Source organism: Oenanthe melanoleuca, chromosome 2 (assembly GCF_029582105.1).
Source record: "Oenanthe melanoleuca isolate GR-GAL-2019-014 chromosome 2, OMel1.0, whole genome shotgun sequence".
Classification (NCBI taxonomy): Eukaryota; Metazoa; Chordata; class Aves; order Passeriformes; family Muscicapidae; genus Oenanthe; species Oenanthe melanoleuca.
Window position 1 is genome coordinate 128,109,217 of NC_079335.1, and position 21,705 is coordinate 128,130,921.

At 38.3% G+C, this 21,705-nt stretch overlaps 1 protein-coding gene across 1 annotated transcript in view; it reads right to left on the reverse strand.

The window, feature by feature from the left end:
- Window positions 1–2,311: 2,311 nt before the first annotated feature.
- ITGA8 (integrin subunit alpha 8) overlaps window positions 2,312–21,705 on the reverse strand; it is a 107,920-nt gene continuing 88,526 nt past the window's right edge. Inside the window, exons 28-30 of the mRNA XM_056485092.1 lie at window positions 16,946–17,047; window positions 8,070–8,192; window positions 2,312–6,829 (exon numbers count right to left, since the gene is read on the reverse strand). Of these exons, the coding sequence (XP_056341067.1) occupies window positions 6,743–6,829; window positions 8,070–8,192; window positions 16,946–17,047 (312 nt within the window). The 3' untranslated portion in view covers window positions 2,312–6,742. The remainder of the gene's footprint in view (window positions 6,830–8,069; window positions 8,193–16,945; window positions 17,048–21,705) is intronic.

Genomic DNA, 21,705 nt, shown 5'->3' on the forward strand with positions numbered 1-21,705 from the left:
TGCTAACCATGATCTACATAAGATCAGTAAACACTTGACACAACATGACAACTGTAGTGATGACAGTGAGGAGTCCACAGTATGTTTTACAAGATTTCCTCTTAAAGACATTACTGTGAGTAAATGGTTTCACACAGATTTTTGCTTAAAATGGCTGGGGGTCCAAGTTCAGGGTTACTTTGTTCTGCTAAATTACAGAACAAAGACTTGGCTGGTTGCTTAGTGAAATAATCTGTAATAGATACTGCAGGACTGACTTCTTGCGTATATATGGGCATTAGAAAGTGGGGTGGAGACTAAACACCCCTTTCTCCCAAAATCAAGTAGAATATATTCTCATTGATCACATCGGAATTACTGAAAAGCTGCAGACATGTTCATGAGGCAGGAGATATCCTCAGCATTTTGAACAAGAAGCAGATGTAGAGAAGATGGCATTAATTCTCTACCATCCAAACCAGTTGAATGTGGAGGAGCTAATGAAGCAAATAATATTAACGAAGCAGCACTCAACAGAGCAGAGCAACATGCTTCAGAAATCTTTGAGGCAAAGCAAATACATCAAAAGGACTGAAAACTGTCATGGTATTAGCATTTTCTCCTCTGGGGAGAGTAACTGCTTTGTCTGACCTGCTAGTGAGTATCTTACACTAAACACAAATATCACTGTTAAAAGTGTCTAAGTGCTTCATTGGTTCCATATTATATTAAGCAGAATTAAAGAACTAGTAAACCTTGAAAATACCAAGCATTCATTACAGCCAAAATTAAATAGGTGCCATCTTCACTACATCAATTAATTTTTCAATTCCATTGCTGACTTAGTTGTACCTCGTTCATCTGTTTGCAAAGAATTGCTCCAGTTTAACTTATTGAAAATGGATTTAAAGACCAAAGCTTTTTACGTGTATAGAGAAGCTTCTTAGTGAATGTAGCAACACTTGATAAATAAAACCATCCCACTTAAACACCACTTTCCTTAGGTTTCCTGGGTAAGTCAGGCATAGACAGAAAGTTTCCCACAAAAGATTTAGTTTTTACTGGTTTGAAAGAAAAGCCTTTCTATTACCTTTGGACAGCACAGTCTGTACCACTATAGTGAAATGTGTCACAGTGCCTCAGCAAACACTGAAGTCACTCTGAAACAGCAGTGAATCCAGAAGCTGGAAAAACTTCAAGTGTCATGTCTCTCTTCCTTCGATCAAAGTCAATGAATACAGCCCTTCATTTAGAAATGGGAGAGATTCACAGTTAATACAAGAAGCCTGTCACAGCTGCAGATATCTAATTTCTAGGGAAATAGTCTTCCTCAAACTTTGCATGAGCGATGAATCAGTTGGCCATTGTGAAAAAAAAATAAAATCACTGTAGTAGATCATTAATTTCATTATATTCTGGGTCACAAATTCTCATCTCCTGTAGCTGAGCCATATTTCCAAGCCATCCATTTTACTAATCATCCTTTTTGTTGCTTCTGAGCTGTGATAACATCTATGTGTTTAAAGGTTTCATTTCTCCTCTAGAACTTCCTCCTCCTCTCTAAGTTGTTTATAGTTAATGTAGTATCCTGCCACCTCCTTAACTGCTTGATAACAAGTCCCTTGTGTGCAGTAACCTTGTGTTTATTCTTATACCCATAGTGCTTGAAAGGCAGGGTTTCCATGGGGTCATGTTCTCCTCATGAAAAACAAATCTTTCCTAATTTTAGGCAGTGAGAAAATTTATTCTTTGTTTTCTACAAAAAAGTTTCTTCTTGGTGAACTGAGTCAAATTGTCAATGTCTCCTGCTCCTAATTTAGTGGCATCAGTTACTCATGCTGTGCCTATTCTCATATACAGGGCACATAGGAGGAGATGATAGACCTGGTTATTTAAAACAAAAGTTTTTGGTTTTCACATTAGTTGGCATGGGAGTTACAACATTTGGCATTTGTTACAACAAAGCTAGAACACTCCCACCTGATCTATCTCCTGATGCCTCTTCCAAGCCTAAAATGGAAAAAAATTAACCCAGATATATACCTGTGAGACTTCATTATTAGTTTAAATCTATATTCTTTTTCTGGTCTTACTATGCTGACCTATCTTTTCTCAAATACTATTAAAATACTAAAGACCAGCACAAAAATCAGAAAGGCTATCTGAAGAACCAAGAGCTATCATATAAATTCATAATCCAAAATTTATACAAAGAATATGCAATCTATGGAAATATTTTTGAAACATTTTGCATCTTCAGAGATTATTTTCTGGTGCTGCAGGTCTATGATAAATGGGCAGTGTGCGTTTGCTGGGAAAATATTAACCTTCATGACCAGGAGAACATCACAAGGGAAATGGTGTTTGTGGTCTTCACATACACTTGGTTTGGTTGCTATACATTTGTCTTATGCAAGTTTAAAACATGCCCTTCTCCCCCCAGCTTTGCTGTGAGAATTATTGGTGTTGGGCTTTTGCAGCAATAATAAACAGGGCACACCCTGGCCCTCCTTGACAAGAGAAATGGAGAATCTAAGGTTGATGTTTTGCTAATACGACTCTGATTATGACCTTGGGTAAACTCCTGAACAGTAAGCTAGCCCCTGCAATGCACTGACCCTTTCACACAGTATCCTGAGTTCTGCTCTGCCACTGGTATCCTGAGTGCCTTCTGGAAAAGTAATACTGTCTGATGCAGTCCAGTTTTGGAAAGAGTTCCTGAAGTCTGCTTTACAAACCCTCACTGAAACAAAGAAAATATACAACCAAATGAAATGTAGTGCATTGGTGAAGTAGAATAACATGTTGAAAACAAATGAAACCATCTGAAAAGCAAGTTGAACAATTACTTCCATTCTTCTCTTCTAAAAGTCACTGTGTAAAGTAGGGTAGCATCTTGAATAGCTAAGTGCCTCTCCAATACAACACACAGGCAAAACAAGAACAGTCCTTCAATATTAAAAGCATTCCTGCTGTGTCACATCATGGTGCCTGCATGAGCTGAATTCATGACTTTTTATTGTTAAGAGGCACTGGCATTGCACTACATTTTAATATGGATCCTTGCCAACAATCATAAATAAAACACTCACTCATAAACAATTCCTAAAGGCAGTGTGTCAGATGGTATTTCATTAAAAAAGGTTTGCTGCAATGCAGTACCATAGGTCATGGCTGGCTGGGGCTTTCTTTCCCCTGTGTATCTCTAGGTGTTTTGTTGGTTACCAAAAAGTTTTTTTAGTTAATGTCAGCTATACCTATCAGAATATCCTTCATACTAATGGATGGAAAGTTCACAGCTAAAACATAGAGAAATCAGTATTGTTTTCAAGAGCTGTCTAATGTGGGAAACCTGTAAAAGCTGTGAGAAACAGGAAAAACTCAAAAAGAGTTACAGAATGGTGACAAGAAAAAATTAACCTGTGGTAAAATCAAAATTGCATTTGCTAAATATCATTAAAGATTTAATCAGTACGGGAAAATATATTCAAATATGCTGATCCCTGTTATGCAAATTCTGAAATTTTCATGAAACAGAAAATATGATACAGTCTGCTGCATGAATAAAATAACTGGACAGCCTTTCTCAAATTCAGCAAGAAGCATGTGAAGTGGAAAATGAATGTCTCTCTATTTACCAGACTGCTGCAGTCATAGAAATAAAGAGTTTTAATAGACTAATTTTTAAAGTAATCTTCTGTTTTTCCTGCTCTCTGGACTCCTCCCATGTTCTCTGCAATTAGCAGTTCACTACATGCATTGGGAAGCACAGGGCTGAATTGCTTTTACAGAAAGCTGCATTTAGTAAGTCATTGAAAGCTGACATCACTACAACCAAAGTTCAGTCGTGTAGGGATGTGGCAGAGGTTATCATGCAGCACAGTACTGGGGGGAAAGATTATGTCAACTGCCTGCTAGCATCCACATCCAGGATGCAATCTCCCCAGGGAATAAATACTCTTGGCAAGCACTGAAAACCAGAAATCTTCACAAAGCTGTTTGCAATTTGCAGCCAAAACTATCCACAAATGCTGGGAATAGACCACAGTCCTTGACAACACACAACTCCAGACATTTCCATGGGGGAAGTTTAATCTACAAGGATGTAGAAATATAAAACAAAGTATTGCTCAAAGTAACTGTTTGTTAGATCATGTGCCTCTAATTTGGTTTCCAGTGACATTAAACAGCTGCAGCCAATGGATTCCAGCCAGGCCCAACAGTCACTGAAGTTCTTTCTTTGTTTAAATTTAGTATCCGAACATGTTTTGCCCATCATTAAAATGGAGAGTAATTGCTCAAAAGTGAACTGTAGAAGTTACAACTGCAAAGAACTTATTAGGTCACCTAGTCCCATCCTCAGAGCAATGTAGGATTGAAAACACATTGCAAGAAATACTGAACAGCACTGTGTTTGTTTTCTTTTTTTTTTCCCCCCATTCCTTTTTTCCTTTATTGTAATTGTTATCAGTATATTCAAAAGTTTAAAAAACAACCACAAATGCCAGTGTAAACATGCTTCAGGTATATAAGTAATATAAAGTATTGCACATACAGAAGTCCTATGTTCAGTATCTCCTTATGGTGCTATTTCATCAGAGTTGTGCAGATGACATGATTACAATGAGCTGCTGATATTATTTCTGAAGCTGCTACACACAACAATTAAATATTTACAAAAGCTGGAAGCTCACTTTTTTTCTTCATGGAAGGATGATTTTGCCTGGAATGCATGGGATACAGAGGTGTGCAAATATGGGACAGGCTTGCTTTGTGGTGATATTTATCAGCTGATGTCTATAATCTACCAGGGATCAGCTCAAAACCATCTGGGGGAAGGAGACTGTTAATAGTTTTCTGGGATACTGGGAAGTTGTCAGGCCTCCCCATCCCTAGGAAACAGAGGTGCTTGCTTGTGTGAAGCACACAGATGCTTCACCTCTGTGTTCAGAGGCACATGTCTCCTTCTCTCTGTAAGTCTTGTGGGCACACTGCATCTGATAAGATAAAACTCCATAAACGTCTTGCAAATTTTATATATGAAGATGCAACATAGCTCCTGCTCGGATTTCCCAGGTCAGCCTGCATACAAGAAATGATAAAACTGCAAAATCTTGTGTCAGACTGGTACGACTGACAATGTCTCATGATTACTCCTATCTTGAAGTATTAGGAAGCAGAAGGGCAGTTGTTTAAAAGGAGTCAAAATGTGGCAGGATGGATGAGGCCATTTACCAGTCGAGAAGCTGAGATGGATTGGAAGGAAAAGGATCTCAGGAGAAGGCAAGTGCTGTGTATGATTAACAAAATGAACAATCACTCCTGAAGTTTACACAATATTGCTAATTTCACACTCATAGGCAGCACTGAAAGGCTCAAGTTTTCACAAAAAAATTTTGCACAGATCAGGGCTTAGAGCCCCTGCTGAGACAAAGACCATTTGCTGATAGAAGGGAAAGAATGAAACATCCCTTCTTTGGAATCCTAAACCCAGAAAAAAAAATACTAAGTATTTTTTTACTCTTTACCTCAAAATCTCTTTCTTTCTTTTTGTTCATGCTTAGCTGGCTGACATCCTATTTTTCTGCACAAATACAAATCCTGTTGCCCTTTCCTGCAAGACTTTCCTTAAAAAATAATTTTATGAAGCCCTAAACTTTGCCAAAAGCATTACTTTTAAGATGCTGCCAGCTTGTAGATTGAAAAATGAAAAGGCAAAGATTTCTTTAGGTGAACAATTAAGGCAGTAGCTGTTCCATTTTAAGAGGCAATTTCAACAAAGTAAGAGGGCAAAGGCCAAGAAAATTTGCCCCAGCCCCAAACCCCCCAAGCCTTTTCAATATTACCAGTGTGGTTGTGATAATTTAAAACAGTGTTTTCCAAATGACTGTATCCTGTGTCAGTGTACAGCTGCCAGCCATCAGCAAAGCAAGGACAGGGTAACTCACCCCTGCTCTATACTGTGCATGGATTTAGTTATCTGGGCATGATACTGCCAGCTCTGGGCTGAAAGAGTTACAACGTGTACCTGCTTATAATGTGTCTCATCTTGTAAAGTGTTCCATAAATGTGCTTTGTAAAACACCTCGTAGCCAAGGAAGTTGTGTTCTGGGTGTACAATGCATTTACTCTTCTATTTACATGCAAAATAAGTATGTGATTTCTATTTTTTTTTCTTCTCTCAAAATCTAAGTTGATGATTATATCAGATACTTATTCCAAAAAGGTGGAAAAATAAATAATTGTGCCCCATCTATAAAGTTTTTATAGACTACCTTTGTGTTTCAGAAGTACTTTCACAGTACCGATATATTGCCTGTCTCCCTGAGCCATAATTTCATAGAAGTTCTTAGGGAGGTCTCAAAGGTACTCTGCATGATACAGTAGCATTCAGAAGGTTTGTCCTGCTTCATCTTCTAGAGAATATAGCAATGAAGGCATTCTTTCCTTGAGACATTTGGGCTTGTTCTGGAAGCATCTCAGTATACCACATGTGCTCAGAAGCATCTGCTGAAACATAGACTGGAATATGGGATAAACATTCTGTTCAGTGGTGAATATGTTTATAAGGCAGTGGTAAGTTGCTTTCTTTGGCAAGGATGGCCATCATGTGGCATGTTCTCAGAACATTGCATAGATCAGATTGACACCATGTCACTTGCAGGCACAAAGGAAGACTGGTTAGAAGGAATCTTTCATTTAATCCTCCATGTGTTTCTAGTCTCTCAGGCAGGATTCTGACTTGAGCTGTCACTCTCTTCCTTTATGCATCAGTAGTCTTGTTATTTGTCAGCTGTTGCCTGTCAGCCATATCATCTTGAGGAGGTCTAGCTCTGTCAAAGAATCCACACTGCAGAAAACAATCAACAGAAACAAAGATGTCATGGTAAGACAACCACAGGAAGACTCAGCTGCAGTTTTATTCTTCACTCAGGAAACCTGAAATGTTGGGCACAATGGTTGAGAGACTGTGAAGACGTTTTATTTCTATCCAGATCATTCCCTATGAAAGTTTTAGATGCAAGGCATTGAGTTCCAAAGCACAGATTTAAAAATCCAAATTATATGAAAGATGTCTTTGCAGGAGAAGTAAAGTTGGCCTGAATGCTGGTATGGACTGATGCTAATGAGAAATCTGCTCCTTTCAGTTCAGCAATGCACTCATTCAGAAAAAAAGTTTGGACTGACAAGCAGTAACAATAAGAGCAGTGTATTAAGTGTTGGGAAATGTCCACAGGACAGTGTTGTGAACTAGCCTAAAGATCACTAAAGAGATTTCTCCCACCTTGCTTAAGCTGCCTAAAAGTCACTCTTTTAGTTGAAAAGCTGAAAGTACACAAGTGGTTAAGGAAGGTACCACCAAAAGGTGATTTCTCTCCTCCTTGCATGTTTAGACATAGCTTTTTACTGCTGCTACCTACCCAGGTGATGTTGGGAAGTTAGCATAGGCTGTACACCTAACCACCACCTTTAGGCAGCTAAAGACAGATGAACTTAATATCCTAATGCAAGGAATTAGTTCAATCTTATTTTTAATGTCAACTGAGAGAATGGATGAAAGCTACACCGGCTCCCTGTAATATAGCAGTTTCCAGTAATTTGTCTTAAAACTTGTGGAGTGTAACAACCAACACATAAATAGAAAACTTTATAAAACAAAATATATGATATATTAATACAAAAGGAAATCTTCTAAAAATTAATTCTCAGAACTGGGAGTATTGTTCCTTGCTGACAAAAACTGGAAATTCCTGAATTATTCAGAGAAAACAAAGTTAGAGTAACTTCTTTTTGAACCTAAACATCCTGAAATGGAGGATCATAGGTCTTGGGAAATGGAGCCAAACTCTGTATGCCCATTTGTAACCAGGCTTCAGTAATAAAGAAGGACTTTGAAAACAAGTTCCCTGCATAAAGGTCAATGACACTAGCATGTCAGAAATGCCAAAACAAAAAAGACATGTGTACTGTTGTTTTTGCTGCAAACTGTTAAGGATCACAAAATTCCAGCCTCTCTTCTTATCTGTTAGAATCTTTCAGTATTTTCAGGGGTTTCTTTAAGGCACAGTAACAGAAATAATTGAACATACCTTCCATAAAGCTAGGGTCAGCAGAGCTAGTACTAGTAGTCCAAGAAGTATGGCTAGTATTATAACCCATAGAGGGATCTCAAAGGAGACATTTGGGGTGGACCAAATGACAGATGTTCTGATCTGCAATGAAAGGAACACATTTAATGAACAAAAATGAAGCAAGTAAAGCAAGTCCAACAGTAGAATATAGAGGTTAGAAGCATTGACTTCAACAGCATTTTGCAGATTACAAATATATATTGACTGAAATTTTATCATGTTGCCTTCATTTATTGTAATTTCCTTTCCACTCGTTAATGATAATTACTAGAAATGGAATTCGCACATACAGAAATGTCTTGTCACATGTACAAATAATTTTCCCATGATACAGAGTGGCAAAAAAATGCCCTTTTGTGCAGATTCTTCACAAACATTCAAGGAGCAAAGTTCTGCTCTCATGCTAGTACAGCTTAGGCCAGTACACTGAACTACACTGAATTACTCCCAAACAATGGTTGACTTTAGCCCAAACTCTTAATTCAAACCACAGTAGATACCAGCTACATTTTTCTTATTTTAATTTCTGCTGACATACCAGTATACATTTTTTCCAATGATTTGCATTTCAGCTAAGCAGTCCAAAAATGAAACTCAAGCAGCATGTATTGTCCTTGTGATAAAGCCTAATGCACAGTATGATGTTATCTTCTTTTAAAGAAGCCAAGCATACAGACTATTACCTAAACGGGAAACAAGCGTGAAACATGCTCTCTCATTGTCTGAGGCTCTACAGAGCAGCACTTGTTAATGTCAAGTATCAAAGGTTTTAATTGACTTGGCAAACTTCTCTCTTCAGACCTTTGTGTGGACAAAGCAGTAATAACCCTTTTTTATTTCTCCTTTTGGGGGCATCCACACTCTCCTCCTTACTCTTGTTTCCATACCCTGTACAAAATTTATTACATGCTTTCAGGCTCTGCTTGGAAGGCTCCTCATAAGTCTCACTGAATATTTGTTCTGTCCCTGCTACTCCCAAGTGGGAAGCAAAGAGTTTGGGGTTTCCTTAGCTTTTCCGACACAATTATATCCCTTCAGTCTTAGTTTATTTTCTCAAACTTTTCTCTTTGTTTTTAGCCTAGGAAGTGATTTCACTCTGGGGTTTTCTCTTGGACATCTCTCATCTACTCCTAGTCTCCCTTAAACAGGATAAGTATGTGACAGATGGAAGTTATTTGCTTTATGACATGATGAAATCAGTTTGCAAAGAAACTGATGACACAAACTCTCAAATGATACTCCTCTTCTGTACTCAAGGTACAGCTAGGAAATCTACTCTTTTTAATAAGTTTCTTGGCTGTTGTTCAGTCCCTGAGCTGTGCTCATTGTAAATGTTCCATGGTTTTTTTCCTCTATTACCGTAGTGATTGATGCACTAGAAATTTAACAGAATACTAATTTATAATTTATTCATTGAAGGAACAGCAGCCTAAATTTTAAGAATGGACACAACTCTGTAGCTCAGCTCAAAACTGTTTCCATTCCCATGCCTTCCACTTCTCTCCTTGAAGATGGCAAATTTAAACATTTAATCCTTTCTGCAACTTCCTGTCCTTTCCCCTCTCACTTTTTCTTGTGATCAGCATTCTTCCACAGACATTCTGAAAGCACCAGTAGATCTGCCTTCCAGCTACTGGAAGGCTTAACTGGAAGACATGTTTGAATAGTCCTTTTCACTTCATCTGTGCAGCCAGCTGCTTCCTACTCTGACACAGCACATACAGAGATGGCAGTTTGGTGACCTCTACTGATGCACATATTTTTTATGGTATCCCTCACCAGGAAACAAAATGTAGGGTCAAATTTTCTATATAGGAAACCACTTGCTTTCTACCAAACCTTACACTGAGGATTACACAGAAAATTCCAAGACACTGCCTAGCCCTAGTGTTTGCACTTTAACATTGGCTCTGAAGAAGTGCTTGCAGTGCTGGCCATACCATCATTGATCTAACAAACACAGCTAATATATATCTTTGGAGCAGCTCTAAACAGTCATAAGTCTAAAATATTTCAAAAAGGTATCATCTACAAATAATAAATATGAGAGCTAATTAGAGCAAGAAAAATTATTTTAAGGCAAACAAGATTAACAAAACAACCCACGAAATGTCACCCTTATGTCCCAACAGATATCCTGATGGTCTGATCAAGTGATCAAGCATGCCATTGCAGGAATACCACTCCCTTTGCTAGCCTCCTTATTGGGTTGCTTCTTAACCACTGTAAAATTTCATAGGCTCTCTGCATCATTAGATTCAGCTACAGCAGAGCTCATTTAGTAAGGATAAAATGTTCTTGAATGGCTCTGCTTGTGTCTCAGAGTGGCATTAAAATGCAAGGGCAGATAAAATGAGAGAAGGGTCATCTGTACTGTCTGCAGAGATTCTTCCCAAGAAAAGCCAATTAAGGAAAAAGATGAATTCAAGTAAAAGGATAACTGACCAGGGAAAACAGAAAGGGTGCAGTTACAAAGGGCTGCTTGAAGCCTGCAGAAAACAATGAGCTCAGCTGTCCAAGGAAGAAATCATCTCCATTCTACTGCTTGAAAATTGTGAATGCTGCCCTGAAGTAAACTTGATCACATACAGCACAAGAGTTGGGAAGGGCTGATGAAAACTCATGGGCCCCAAACAGCAAAATCGACCTGATTCAAAAACACCCCAACTCATTCACAATGCACACTTCCTCTGCACTACACACAGGAAGTCACAAATTTAAATTATTGTTTGGGAAGGACCTGGCAATGTCAACATACAGTTTGCATATCTTAATCATCTAAGATATGAGCTTCACTATGGTTTCTACACTATCACTTGCCTGTGCATGTTACTGTGAATCTGGAGCACTAATGTGAAAGACTACTTCCAAAACCATTTGCAAAACAGCAGAAAAAAAAAAAAAGTCAAGCAGTGCTTTCTGTTGTCTCAAAGTTTAAAGAAATTACTGACTCTATCTTACAGCAAGACCAGACCACAGGGAAGACTCATTTACATGCAAAGACTTTATTTTGCCCTTTCTGCTGCTGATAGCTTCAGCCAAATTCCTAGGTGGCATAATGTGACTGAGATAAATACAACCGGAAATGGGAGCCAGTATTGGTACTTTAAGGTGGACTGTAGAACATCAATAACAAAGAACAAAAAAATTCTGACAAGCTGATGGCTAGGTGTAGATGGCTTGATAGGGTCATCCTGGGTGTGGCCAGGAAAGGGTTACTTTTTGGAGTAGCCTGGAGGGAGCATGGCCAAGACCTGGAGGTTACTCTATAACAGCTGACATTATTGCCTCAGGCAGGGAAGGGAGTCTCTTCCAAAGTTCCTCCCAGTCAGAGGAGGCAGAGGGGGCTGTGGGGTATTGTCTATTGTTAGGGAGCTTCCCTGTCAATCTTTCCTTTCTTGTATCCTCTGTCATTAGTACTGTTGCTGTTACGGGTAATTTTCTTATCTCATTGCTGTTTCCTTCAAATAGTTCTTATCTCAGCTTGTGATCTTTACGTTTTGTACCTTCAATTCTTATTTCCATCCTGTTGCAGGGTGAGAGGGAGGGGAAAAGCAAGGAAGCAAGGAAGCAAGAAAGCAGTGCACAGTTTGGAGAGTTACAATGGGAGAACTAAGTTGGGGAGTACCATTCCTAAACCATGACAATAGTCTACTGAAATTGTACATCCTGAACATGGAAATTATCTGAGTGGGCAAGAATCTCTTGGAGTAGGAAGAAATTTTGGTTTACAGATTTCTTCAGATAGTATTTGATTGTACCACATCTGGTCCTTGGGCACCAAGTCCACTTTAACCCAATCTAAGGTAACTACTTCAGCACCACAGGTGCTCTGAGACAGGGGTGAAGTAAGCTGCTGTGTGGTGTTTAGGTTTGAATAGCTCATGGGGCAGCATACGATTGCACAGGAGCAGAGCAACAACTAGACTCTTCACGTGTGCCAAAATTAGGTAGGGTCAATCCAGACTTCAAAGCATGTTTGAGATCCTCCTGAAATCAGTGAAAACAGACTATTTCATTAGGAATGGTAGATTTCATTAGGTTTTAGATAAAGCTGACAGTAAAAGCTGACAGTAGTGTATGCAACTGCAAGTACACATGTTGCCTTTCCATGCCTTCTATGTGCCACTTCTAGATGTTTGCTATATTTGTGTGCTGTGTTTCCTTTCCTCTTTGGCTATGAAAACAGTAAAACAAGCTAGTTCTTCTGATATCTACAGAGTACCTATCAGCAACGATCCAGACAAGGATGTGTGGATCTTCCTAAGGATGTTAAACAATTATGAGTGGTGTAGCAGCAACCAGCCTTGCTTGAGCTGCCTGTGTTCAGAATCATTTCTCCTTTCCTCCTTCTGTCATTCTGCCTTTACAGACAGTCAAGTGCAATTTGTGGTTTAATTTCAGTAGCTCAACTGGAGCTTAACAAATGTTAAAACATAAACAAGAAACTGTAATCTTATTGAAGAGCAGGGTATCATGTTCATAATCCTTAGATTATCAGCAATGAGCAAAACAGACAGCAAAAATTATGTCTATCCTGTATCAAGCAGAACACTACTGCAAAGCTGGCACATTTCTCTTTTAGCCTGAGTGCAGCCAATGCTAATGAAATATTTGCCTGCTAAAATCTTGAAACCATCCTGTTGCACCCACACCCTTTTCCCATGAATCCTTCTTTGTCTTAGGTTTTAAAGGCAAGAGGATGGTCGTGCTAAGTACTTGATATTTATTTCCTGAGCAGGGGATTATATGTAGGCATCAGTCTCACTCCTGCCCGTGTGCATTACCAGTAGGATATAGTGCCCCGGGCTGCTGCCCTTTATACTCTACACAAAGACTTGCAAGGCTACTAATGCAATTCCTTGTGAACAGTTTGACACTGCAAGTCCTGAACACCCACAGAGTTGAGGCAGAAGCTGGAGGGGAAGACAGAAACAAAACATTCCTTCAGCTTTGTCTGCCTTGTTTCACCATTTTTACAGAGGACTGTCGCCTCTTCGCCCCATGCTGTCCACAACAGTTTTACATATGATTTTGATTTAAAACAAGTTTGTATTTTCAGCTTGGACTTCTGTTCTTCTCCATGCGGTAGGTTTAGTACTGCAGGATCAGAGCCAGGGAATGTTTCCATCTAAGGTGGCCAATATGAAGTGGAATTTTTACACAAGTGTTCCATGTTGACACTGTACTTTAGATGTGTTTTGGCTTTCCTCTCTGTTCAGGACAAAACTTTATGCTGAACACTGAAAACAATGCTTGCTTCTCTGTCAGGTGGGTGAAAAGCACATCTCACAGATTTGAGAGGAGCCATCTGACTTCTGACACTGCTGAACATCTCACACCTTTTGTCTGCAAAGGGTGCCAAAGAATGCCATCTGCCTCAGGCACTGAGATGAGGGTGAAGTCATCCCAAGAGTTATGGACAGAGCCTTTGTTTGCTATTGGAAATAAAATCCACACTGGTCTTAGCACAGATGCTGTCAGATAGTCTTAACTTCATAACTCCTCATGTGGCTCCATGAAAGTAATTTGTTGCTTATGAAAGCAACAAATCTGGGCAGGCTTTTAAAATGTGCCTTTTTAAAAAATGTGCCATAATTAAGGTCACTGTAAGTAGGTAAAATAATTATTAGGTTTTTGCCACTGTATTTCATCCCGCTTAGATTTTGCTTCTGATTTTAGTGTTAGTGGGTCTTCCAAACAGTCTTTGACTCCTCTGGAGGGGAGCACAAAGCAGAGACAAGCACATGTAGCAATCTGCTGATTCACTGGCACTTCCTTGTTGTATAGATGGGAGTTAGGTTTGCCTAGTGCAAACTTCCAGCATCTGTGGTCAGAATTCACTGCATGCTAGTGGGATTCTCACAAAGTTTTTTTCTCTCCCTCATTCTTTAAAATACACACTTTAAAAACAAAAAATAACTTCTTCACAATTTATTCTGCTACTTTAAGATACAGCAACTAAATTAATTATTATTTTAGTGCGACTGCTTTTGCTGCCCATGATGACCTTCCTTTAGTCTTCAGAATTTTTCTTTACAAAGGCTGAGAAATAGGAATTCCTTTTTAATCCTACATCTCCCCATCCAACCATTACAGCATGATGTTCTTACATGCTCTCAAAAATGCTCAGAATAGAATGTAAAAGCTCCCATGAGCTTGAAATCACATTTATATTTACACATTACTAATGTTTATGCAAATATATTTCATGAAGAAGATAAGCTTGTTTAAAGTACTATCACCAAAGTACTATCACCATGTAATAACTAAAAAAAGCCTTAGTCTGAAACCAGTATTACTCACTGTAGGACACTGGTCAAACAGTTTAGACTAAAGGCATCCACAGTGAAAGTCCCATCAAATGTTTAAGAAAAGCAACCATATTTTATTAAACTCCCAAACTGGCTCAAGAATCATAAATTAAAATAGAGAAAATTGCTGCTTATTCTGACTTTGCACTTTCTGCAATAAATAGTACTTTCATATTGCACATGAAATTCACCAAGACAGTATTATTTAGCACAATAATACTTGTAGCAAAAAATAAAAATTTTTTCTCTTGAATGAAAAAGCTGTTAGCAAGGAAATTCAACCAGTTGTATAATACATGGCTGCAATTCTAAGACTATCAAAATTAATGGAAATGCTATTATAGATGTCAGTGGATTCCGGTTTAAGGTCCATGCTAATTTTCTGTTTGATGCACTTTCATTCTAATGTTTTACTACAAAAGATCCAGATTTTCTTACCCTGTCTTCAAGATCCATGTTTTCAAGACCTATATTCCATGATGATAAAGTCCTCAGAGCTACAAATAGGACTACATGACCTTGTAGGTTACTGATGTATGGGATTATTCATGCCATTAAAACTAAAAGTAAATATCAGCCTGCATAATTGGAATCCAGCACTATATGAATTAAATAATGGACATATGCTCTATTCTTTAAAATATATTATCTTCTTTATATAAACTTTAAAGTGCTAGCTGATTATTAGATATATACTTCCAAAAATTGATTTTAAAATATTTAAATCTTTCTTCCACCCTTTCATTGTCTGAAGAAAAACCATAAACCTTGAAATGAATCTTTGGAAGCTTTTAAAACACAACTAGTGATCTTTTTCAGAAAGAGCAAAAATATTAAGCTTTGCCCAACTTCAAGGAAATATTTCTTCTTGCAAGTGGAACATCAAAGAACTGGTGCATATAACACATCAAGCTGTAGAGCTGGCAAGCGTCCACTGCCATGTCCAGATATGAAACTACATAAAAGCGTTATCATTTTTCAATATTTTACAGTTGCTATTACAGGCATTTTGCTGTAAATCATCTGCTGTAAATAACAAGCATTATACTGGCTGGGTTAAGAGAATGAAATGCTTATCTGATGATTTGGTAGATCATCTGACACTTTTTGAGAACAGCAGGCTATCACCTGGGGTAAAGCACTCCAGTCCAGATGAAGGCCCCACTATCAACAGAACTCTGCACATGTGTTTCTGGTATGGAACACATGCTGCAAGAAAATAAAAAGAGCCTGAGTGTATCTGTCAGCTTGGTGCCTTTGAACCCTTCTGGATGGATACTGCATTAAGCACCAATCGTCTCTAGTGAAATCATGGTTCTGCTGATGATGGAGGTTGGAGTCACTGTGCACACAGAACCAAGATTTTACCTTGTGTCTTCCCACAGCAGGTATCAATCAACCATGCAATCCATGCATCTACAAAACAAAACTATATAGCCTGCATCCTCTAAAATATACTCAAAGTAAGCTCTTAAGTGTATTATTCTGTTGGTTTCCTAATAAAGTATTCTGCACCTACTACTACATCTCAACAGACTGATATTTATTTCCACCACTATTCAACTTGGCAAAGTTTGAACTGAGCTTATCTTTTAAAAGAAGGACTGTAACTGATGAATCTTTATAACGATGAAAACATTAAGCCTTAAAATTTCAGATTACTCTTCTACTAGAATCAATTTTTGTCTTCATACTTTACTTATTTCTATCAGTAATGACAAAATAGAGTGAATTTTAACCATGGTATTAACCATATTATAACCATATAATAATAACCATATTATTAAACATAAGAAGCAAATTACTTGAAAGGGCTCTCCAGACCCAATCATCCAGTACCAGCAAACAAATCAAACTTATGCCTCCAAAATTAATTTTTCATATAGTACTCCAGAGCCATACAAATCTTGGTCTGCAAATAAAGCAAATATTTTAGCATCTGTCTATCACTTCTGTAAGGATTACCAAGTAAATTTGTATCTTGCACTTGATATGCTGTGTGGTGGAAATCATAGAAAGGCAGACAGACATTCCTGAAAATCAGGGTATCTAAGAAGCTTAATACAGATAAGAGAGAAGTTGCTGTAGACAATACACAACCTTGTGTGAGAAAACTGCTGACTGGGAGAAGCGTGAGATCTCTAAATCTGACAGAAACGTGATTCTGGATTTTGCATAAAAATTTCCTCCAGATTTTTATTTTTTACCCAAAACAAAGTAACTAGATACTTGCTTTCACAGTTCTGTTTTCTTTTGGGTGAAAAATCCACCCTAACTGCAATAAAGCAGTCTGAACACTAGTTCAGCATGAAATTATTTTAAAATGTAGCTAGAATCATATATCATCAACTTCCACAGAAAGCAATGAAGTTATTTCCTTTAGGTATTACTTCAGGAATTTACACTAGAAACACAGGAAAGACCAATCTCAATATTTTCATCTATAAGAACTTTCACAGCTGTGATCAGAGTGACCAAATACATGTACTTCACACAAAGATATAATTTTCAGTTACTTACTGCTATGCTTCCCTCAGGGAGCTTTGCTGGTTGCACTTTATATGGCATGCTCTTAACTTCAAAGGAAACATTGGAAGAAAGACTATAGAATTCATTCTTTCTCTGAAATGATAGAAAAAAAGAAATTATTAAAACCCATGTTTATACTTTGAAACATTATGAAAGATAAGCAGACAAAAAAACTTCAGAGCACTGATTTCATAAGTCAAAGATGGTTTTTTTAAGTGAAGAGGCAGGAATATCGAGGACCTGTATGTGTCCATGAGCTAAATAGAGCATAAAGCTGCAATAAATACAAAGGCCACATGTTCAGAGGGGAAGAAGGGTTAGATATGCAGAAAGATACATACAATTGTTTCTCATATTTTTCTCTGAAACAGGTGAGTGAAAAGCATGGGCGAAGTTTATGGGGTGTCTATGTTTTAAACCCTCACCTCTGCTGACCAAGCTCAACAACCAACATGAGTATATTGAGAGCATTTACAGGCCTATATTGAGACCTGGTTGGTAGAACTTTCTGATAACATCAAAGAAATGGCTGTGCCTTCCCACCAAACAGCAGAAGGAACAACCATCTTTAAACTTCATTTATACAGAATCACAGAATCGTTTGAGTTGGAAGAGCCCTCTGGAGATCAGCTTGTCCAACTCCCCTGCCAAGGCAGAGTCATCTACATTTAAGCTATACTTAGAATGTGATTGATTTCCTATTGCAGTAGAGCTCAAAAATCCTACTCACCTTGCTTCTTTACTAAGTCGTGTCAATGGGATAGGAATGTACAGCAGCCATTGTTTAACTGCCTACCTAGTAAAACATTTATATAGCTGTCATTAAGCTTTTCAACAAACCCGATGTACAGATAAGATGTGCAATTGATTTTCTGCATGACACTACATACAACTCATCTTGTTGCATCCTTCCCATGTAAATCTGGGGTAGTGATAAGGATCTCCTTTGAAAGTGCTTCAATATTCTCTGAGAAGCATTAGATTGTTAAGTGCCAATATGGTCAATGGAATCCAGAGGGCTAGGAGTTATAACTGTTATATTATTATCATCATCATCATCATCATCATCATCATCATCATCATCAATTATTATCATCCTGGTTTTGCTACCTGTCTTAATCCTTTATGAAATATGATTATAAGATTTCAACACAATATTTGGGTGATGATTTACAGAAAGACAGAGTAGTGTAAAGTAAAGCAGTCATTCCTTTTTTCACCAGCTTCTTTCAGTCCAGCATATTTGGAACATATTTGTTACTTCCTAAATCCCCTTCTGCAAAACCTTCTCCTTCCATTTCTCACACATTTAGGAGTTCTCCTCCATTGACAAGATTTGTTTCCTGTGTGATTGTTCAACATCTTTTCCTCAGTTTTTCCTTGTAGTTTCCTGTTGCATCAAAGGCATAAAACCTCTAAAGAACTGCTTTTCCTCTTTCAGCTGTTTTGTTGAGCAAAGACTGCGGTAGGAAGATCCCTTGATAATTTGGGCTACTACTGCTTTCCTTCACTGATGGAGAAAAGTTTGTTTGTGAAAATTACTTGAAATAAGCATAATATAAGCCTGGGAGCCAACCTGGATACATTTGTATGACCATGACCCAAATAAAAGTTTTCACAGAACCGCTGGGGTTGGAGAGCATATTTGGAATATGTTTGCTCCAAGCACAGGCACAGTAGTATCAACTAGAGCAGTATGCTCAGGACAATGTCCAGTTAGGGTTTGAATATCTCAAAGAAACTCCACAATCTCAAGAAGCAACCTATCCCAGTTTTTTACTACCCTCCAAGTAAAAAGGGGGACCTTTTTATGTTTAAACAGAATTTCCTGTATTTCAATTTGTGCTTCTTCCCTGTTTATTGATATTGAGAAGACCCTCCAGTATGTTCTTTACCCCCTCCAATCAAATATTTACACATGCTGATGAGATCCCTCCTGAGCTTTCTCTTCTCCAGACTCTCTCAGCCTCTCCTGGTATACTGCATGCTCCAAGCCCTTAACCATCATTGTGGCTTTAAGCTGGACTTGCTCCAGTATGTCCATGACTCGCTTGTCTCAGGGAGCCCAGGACTGAATTCTAGATCTGTTTCATCGGTGCTGAGTACAGAGGAAGAAACAATTCCCTTGGCCTGCTGGCAACGCTCTTCCTAATGCAGCCAGAGAGGTTGTTGACTTTCTTTTCTGCAAGGGCACACACAGTGGGCTCGTGTTCAACTTTGCATCCCACTCCAAGAACCTTTGCTGAAACACTGACTTCCAGTTGGTTGTTTGGAATAATCCTATGTACTGGTGCACAGGATTTTTCATCTTGTGGTACAGCACTTTGAACTTCCATTTGTCCCACTTTATGAAATTCCTGTCAATTCCCTTCTTCAGCCTGTTGAGGTTCTTCTGAAGGGCAGTACAAACAACTGGTATTTTAACCACTCCTTCCACTTCATACCATCTGCAAATTATCAGGCTATCAGATTGGTAAGCATAATAACCCTTTTATAAATCCATGCTGACAGCTTCCAATCACTTTCCTGTCCTTGAGATGTTTGCAAATGGCTTCCATGGTTTTTTCTCTACACCTTCTCAAGGATTGAAATAAGGCTGACTGACCTATAGCTCTCTGAATCCTCCTTGAAGATAGGTGTTATTACCATTTGCTTTCTTGCAGTTTTCAGGAACTCTCCCCAGTCACCATGAACTTTCAAAGATAATTGAGAAAGGTCTCACATTCCCATTGCTCCTCCCTCAGGACTTGTGTGAGTATTCCATCAAGTTCCTTGGACTTTTGTATGTTCAATTTGTTTAAATGCTCCCCTATCCTGATAGCTTCACTGAAGATAAACAGTTGATAGTTGCAAGTTTCCTCTCTTCTTGCAGAGACCTTGGATTACTGTATGCAGATTTTCCCAGTAAAGACAAAAGTGATGCAGGCATTGGGTAACTCAGCCTTTTCTATGTCTCATTCAGCAGAAGACCCATATTTTCCTTAGTCTTCTTTTGGCTGCTGATATACTTATAGAAGCCTCCTTAATGCCCTTTAAGTCCCTTGCTAGGCTCAGGTGCTGGTGAGCTCCTACTTCCCCAACTCTCCCTGCATTCTCAGACACACTCTACATTCCTTATCCAATCCCTGCACTGGGTCAACTGACTCTGCTTCCACCTCTTTTATGTTTCACAGAATCACATTATTGTAAAGATTGGAAAAGACCTCCAAGATGATTGAGTTCAACCTTTAACCTATCACATCTTTGTATGTCTGAGTTGTACCAAGATGGTAAAACTCCATTTGTCAGGATGGACAGTTCTCAAGCTTAAAGGATGATGATCCTGGAGAATCAGTAGTTCTTCTGGACTTCTCTTCTTTCCAAGATCATCTCCTATGGACTTCTTCCAAACAAATCCCTGTAAAGGGTATTCTCCTGAGCTCCAGGGTATTTGAAGTTCTGGTTGTTCTTATCCATTCAGTCTCCTTTTAAAAAACTAATTTTCTTTGCAAATATGTGAGGGCGATAAAAAGCCAGCACATTTATTGCCTTCTGGAACTCATTTGGCTATGCCATAATTTTGTTCTTTTAAAATATTGAGAGCAGCTGAATGGTTATTATCAGAAAACCTCTCCTTATGCTTAGGAAAGAGCAATACTAAAAAATCTGTCTCAAGCAACTACACAGGGATAGTCAAATCAGCTGCTTAACACAGAGACCATCAAATGAAAGGGAACTATCAATATCTATCTATTTCCATCAGTAGTGTCTGAAATGAAAAATTAAGACGTGATAAATAAGTAGTTTTATACACTTTCATGATGCTGATCATCTATGAGGTGATTTTTCAGAAAAATAACTTTTCCTTATCACATTAATTATTGTCCATTTCCAGACTCAAGACATTCTTCATATTTTATTCTTCAGCACTAGATTCCTACTCGCACAAAATCTCAGCACGTTTCTGTGGCTGTGCATTCAGAAAAAAAGCCTGAAAAAAGCCTTACATTTTCAATCTAGGCAATTCATATTAAGCAGGATTCTGGATATGATTATATGATTTATAAACATAATCTGTAATAGAGAGAGCATTCTTGAAGAAGTAGACACTAGACATTCAGCTGGATTGGCTAAGGTACAGTATAGGCATTAACTCTCTTGAAGCCTCCTATAAAGGAAATATAGCACTAATGGAAAAAGAAAGTCTTTCACCTCCTAAAAAGGGTTTATTTAATTTTCAGCTTATACCAGCAACAAGAACATCAGAGGAGGGTACTTCCTGTGGATTAATGCTTGGTTAGGGTTAATAAGCTTGGGTTGTGACCACAGCTATCAACTCGCCTCAACCCATGATTAGGCTCCTGGAAATGCTGGAATACAGGAATGGAGACTAGAGAGTATTTTCCTGCATTTACAGAGTTATGTGTTTGTTGCAAAGGACTTGAAAACAATGACTGTGGTCAACACTGGTTGCAAGCAAAATTCTTACTTGTACAACACCTTTGAGATACAAGCAGCTGTCTTTCCTACAGCCTTTTCTATAATTCTCAAGCCAGTTGTAAGAAACAGCATTTCTTTACCATATAATTTTTTTAAAATAGCGTATGTTTAAATATTCAGTATTTACTGGAAGCTGCAGGACTTGTGGTTTGAAATTCAAGCTGAGGACTTAGTCATAGCTCAGAGGAAGGAGAAGAAAGAATCTGGTATTTGTGTCAGTGCTTAATGACCGACAGTAGAGAGTCCAGCCCTAACTACACTGGCCTTTGTGG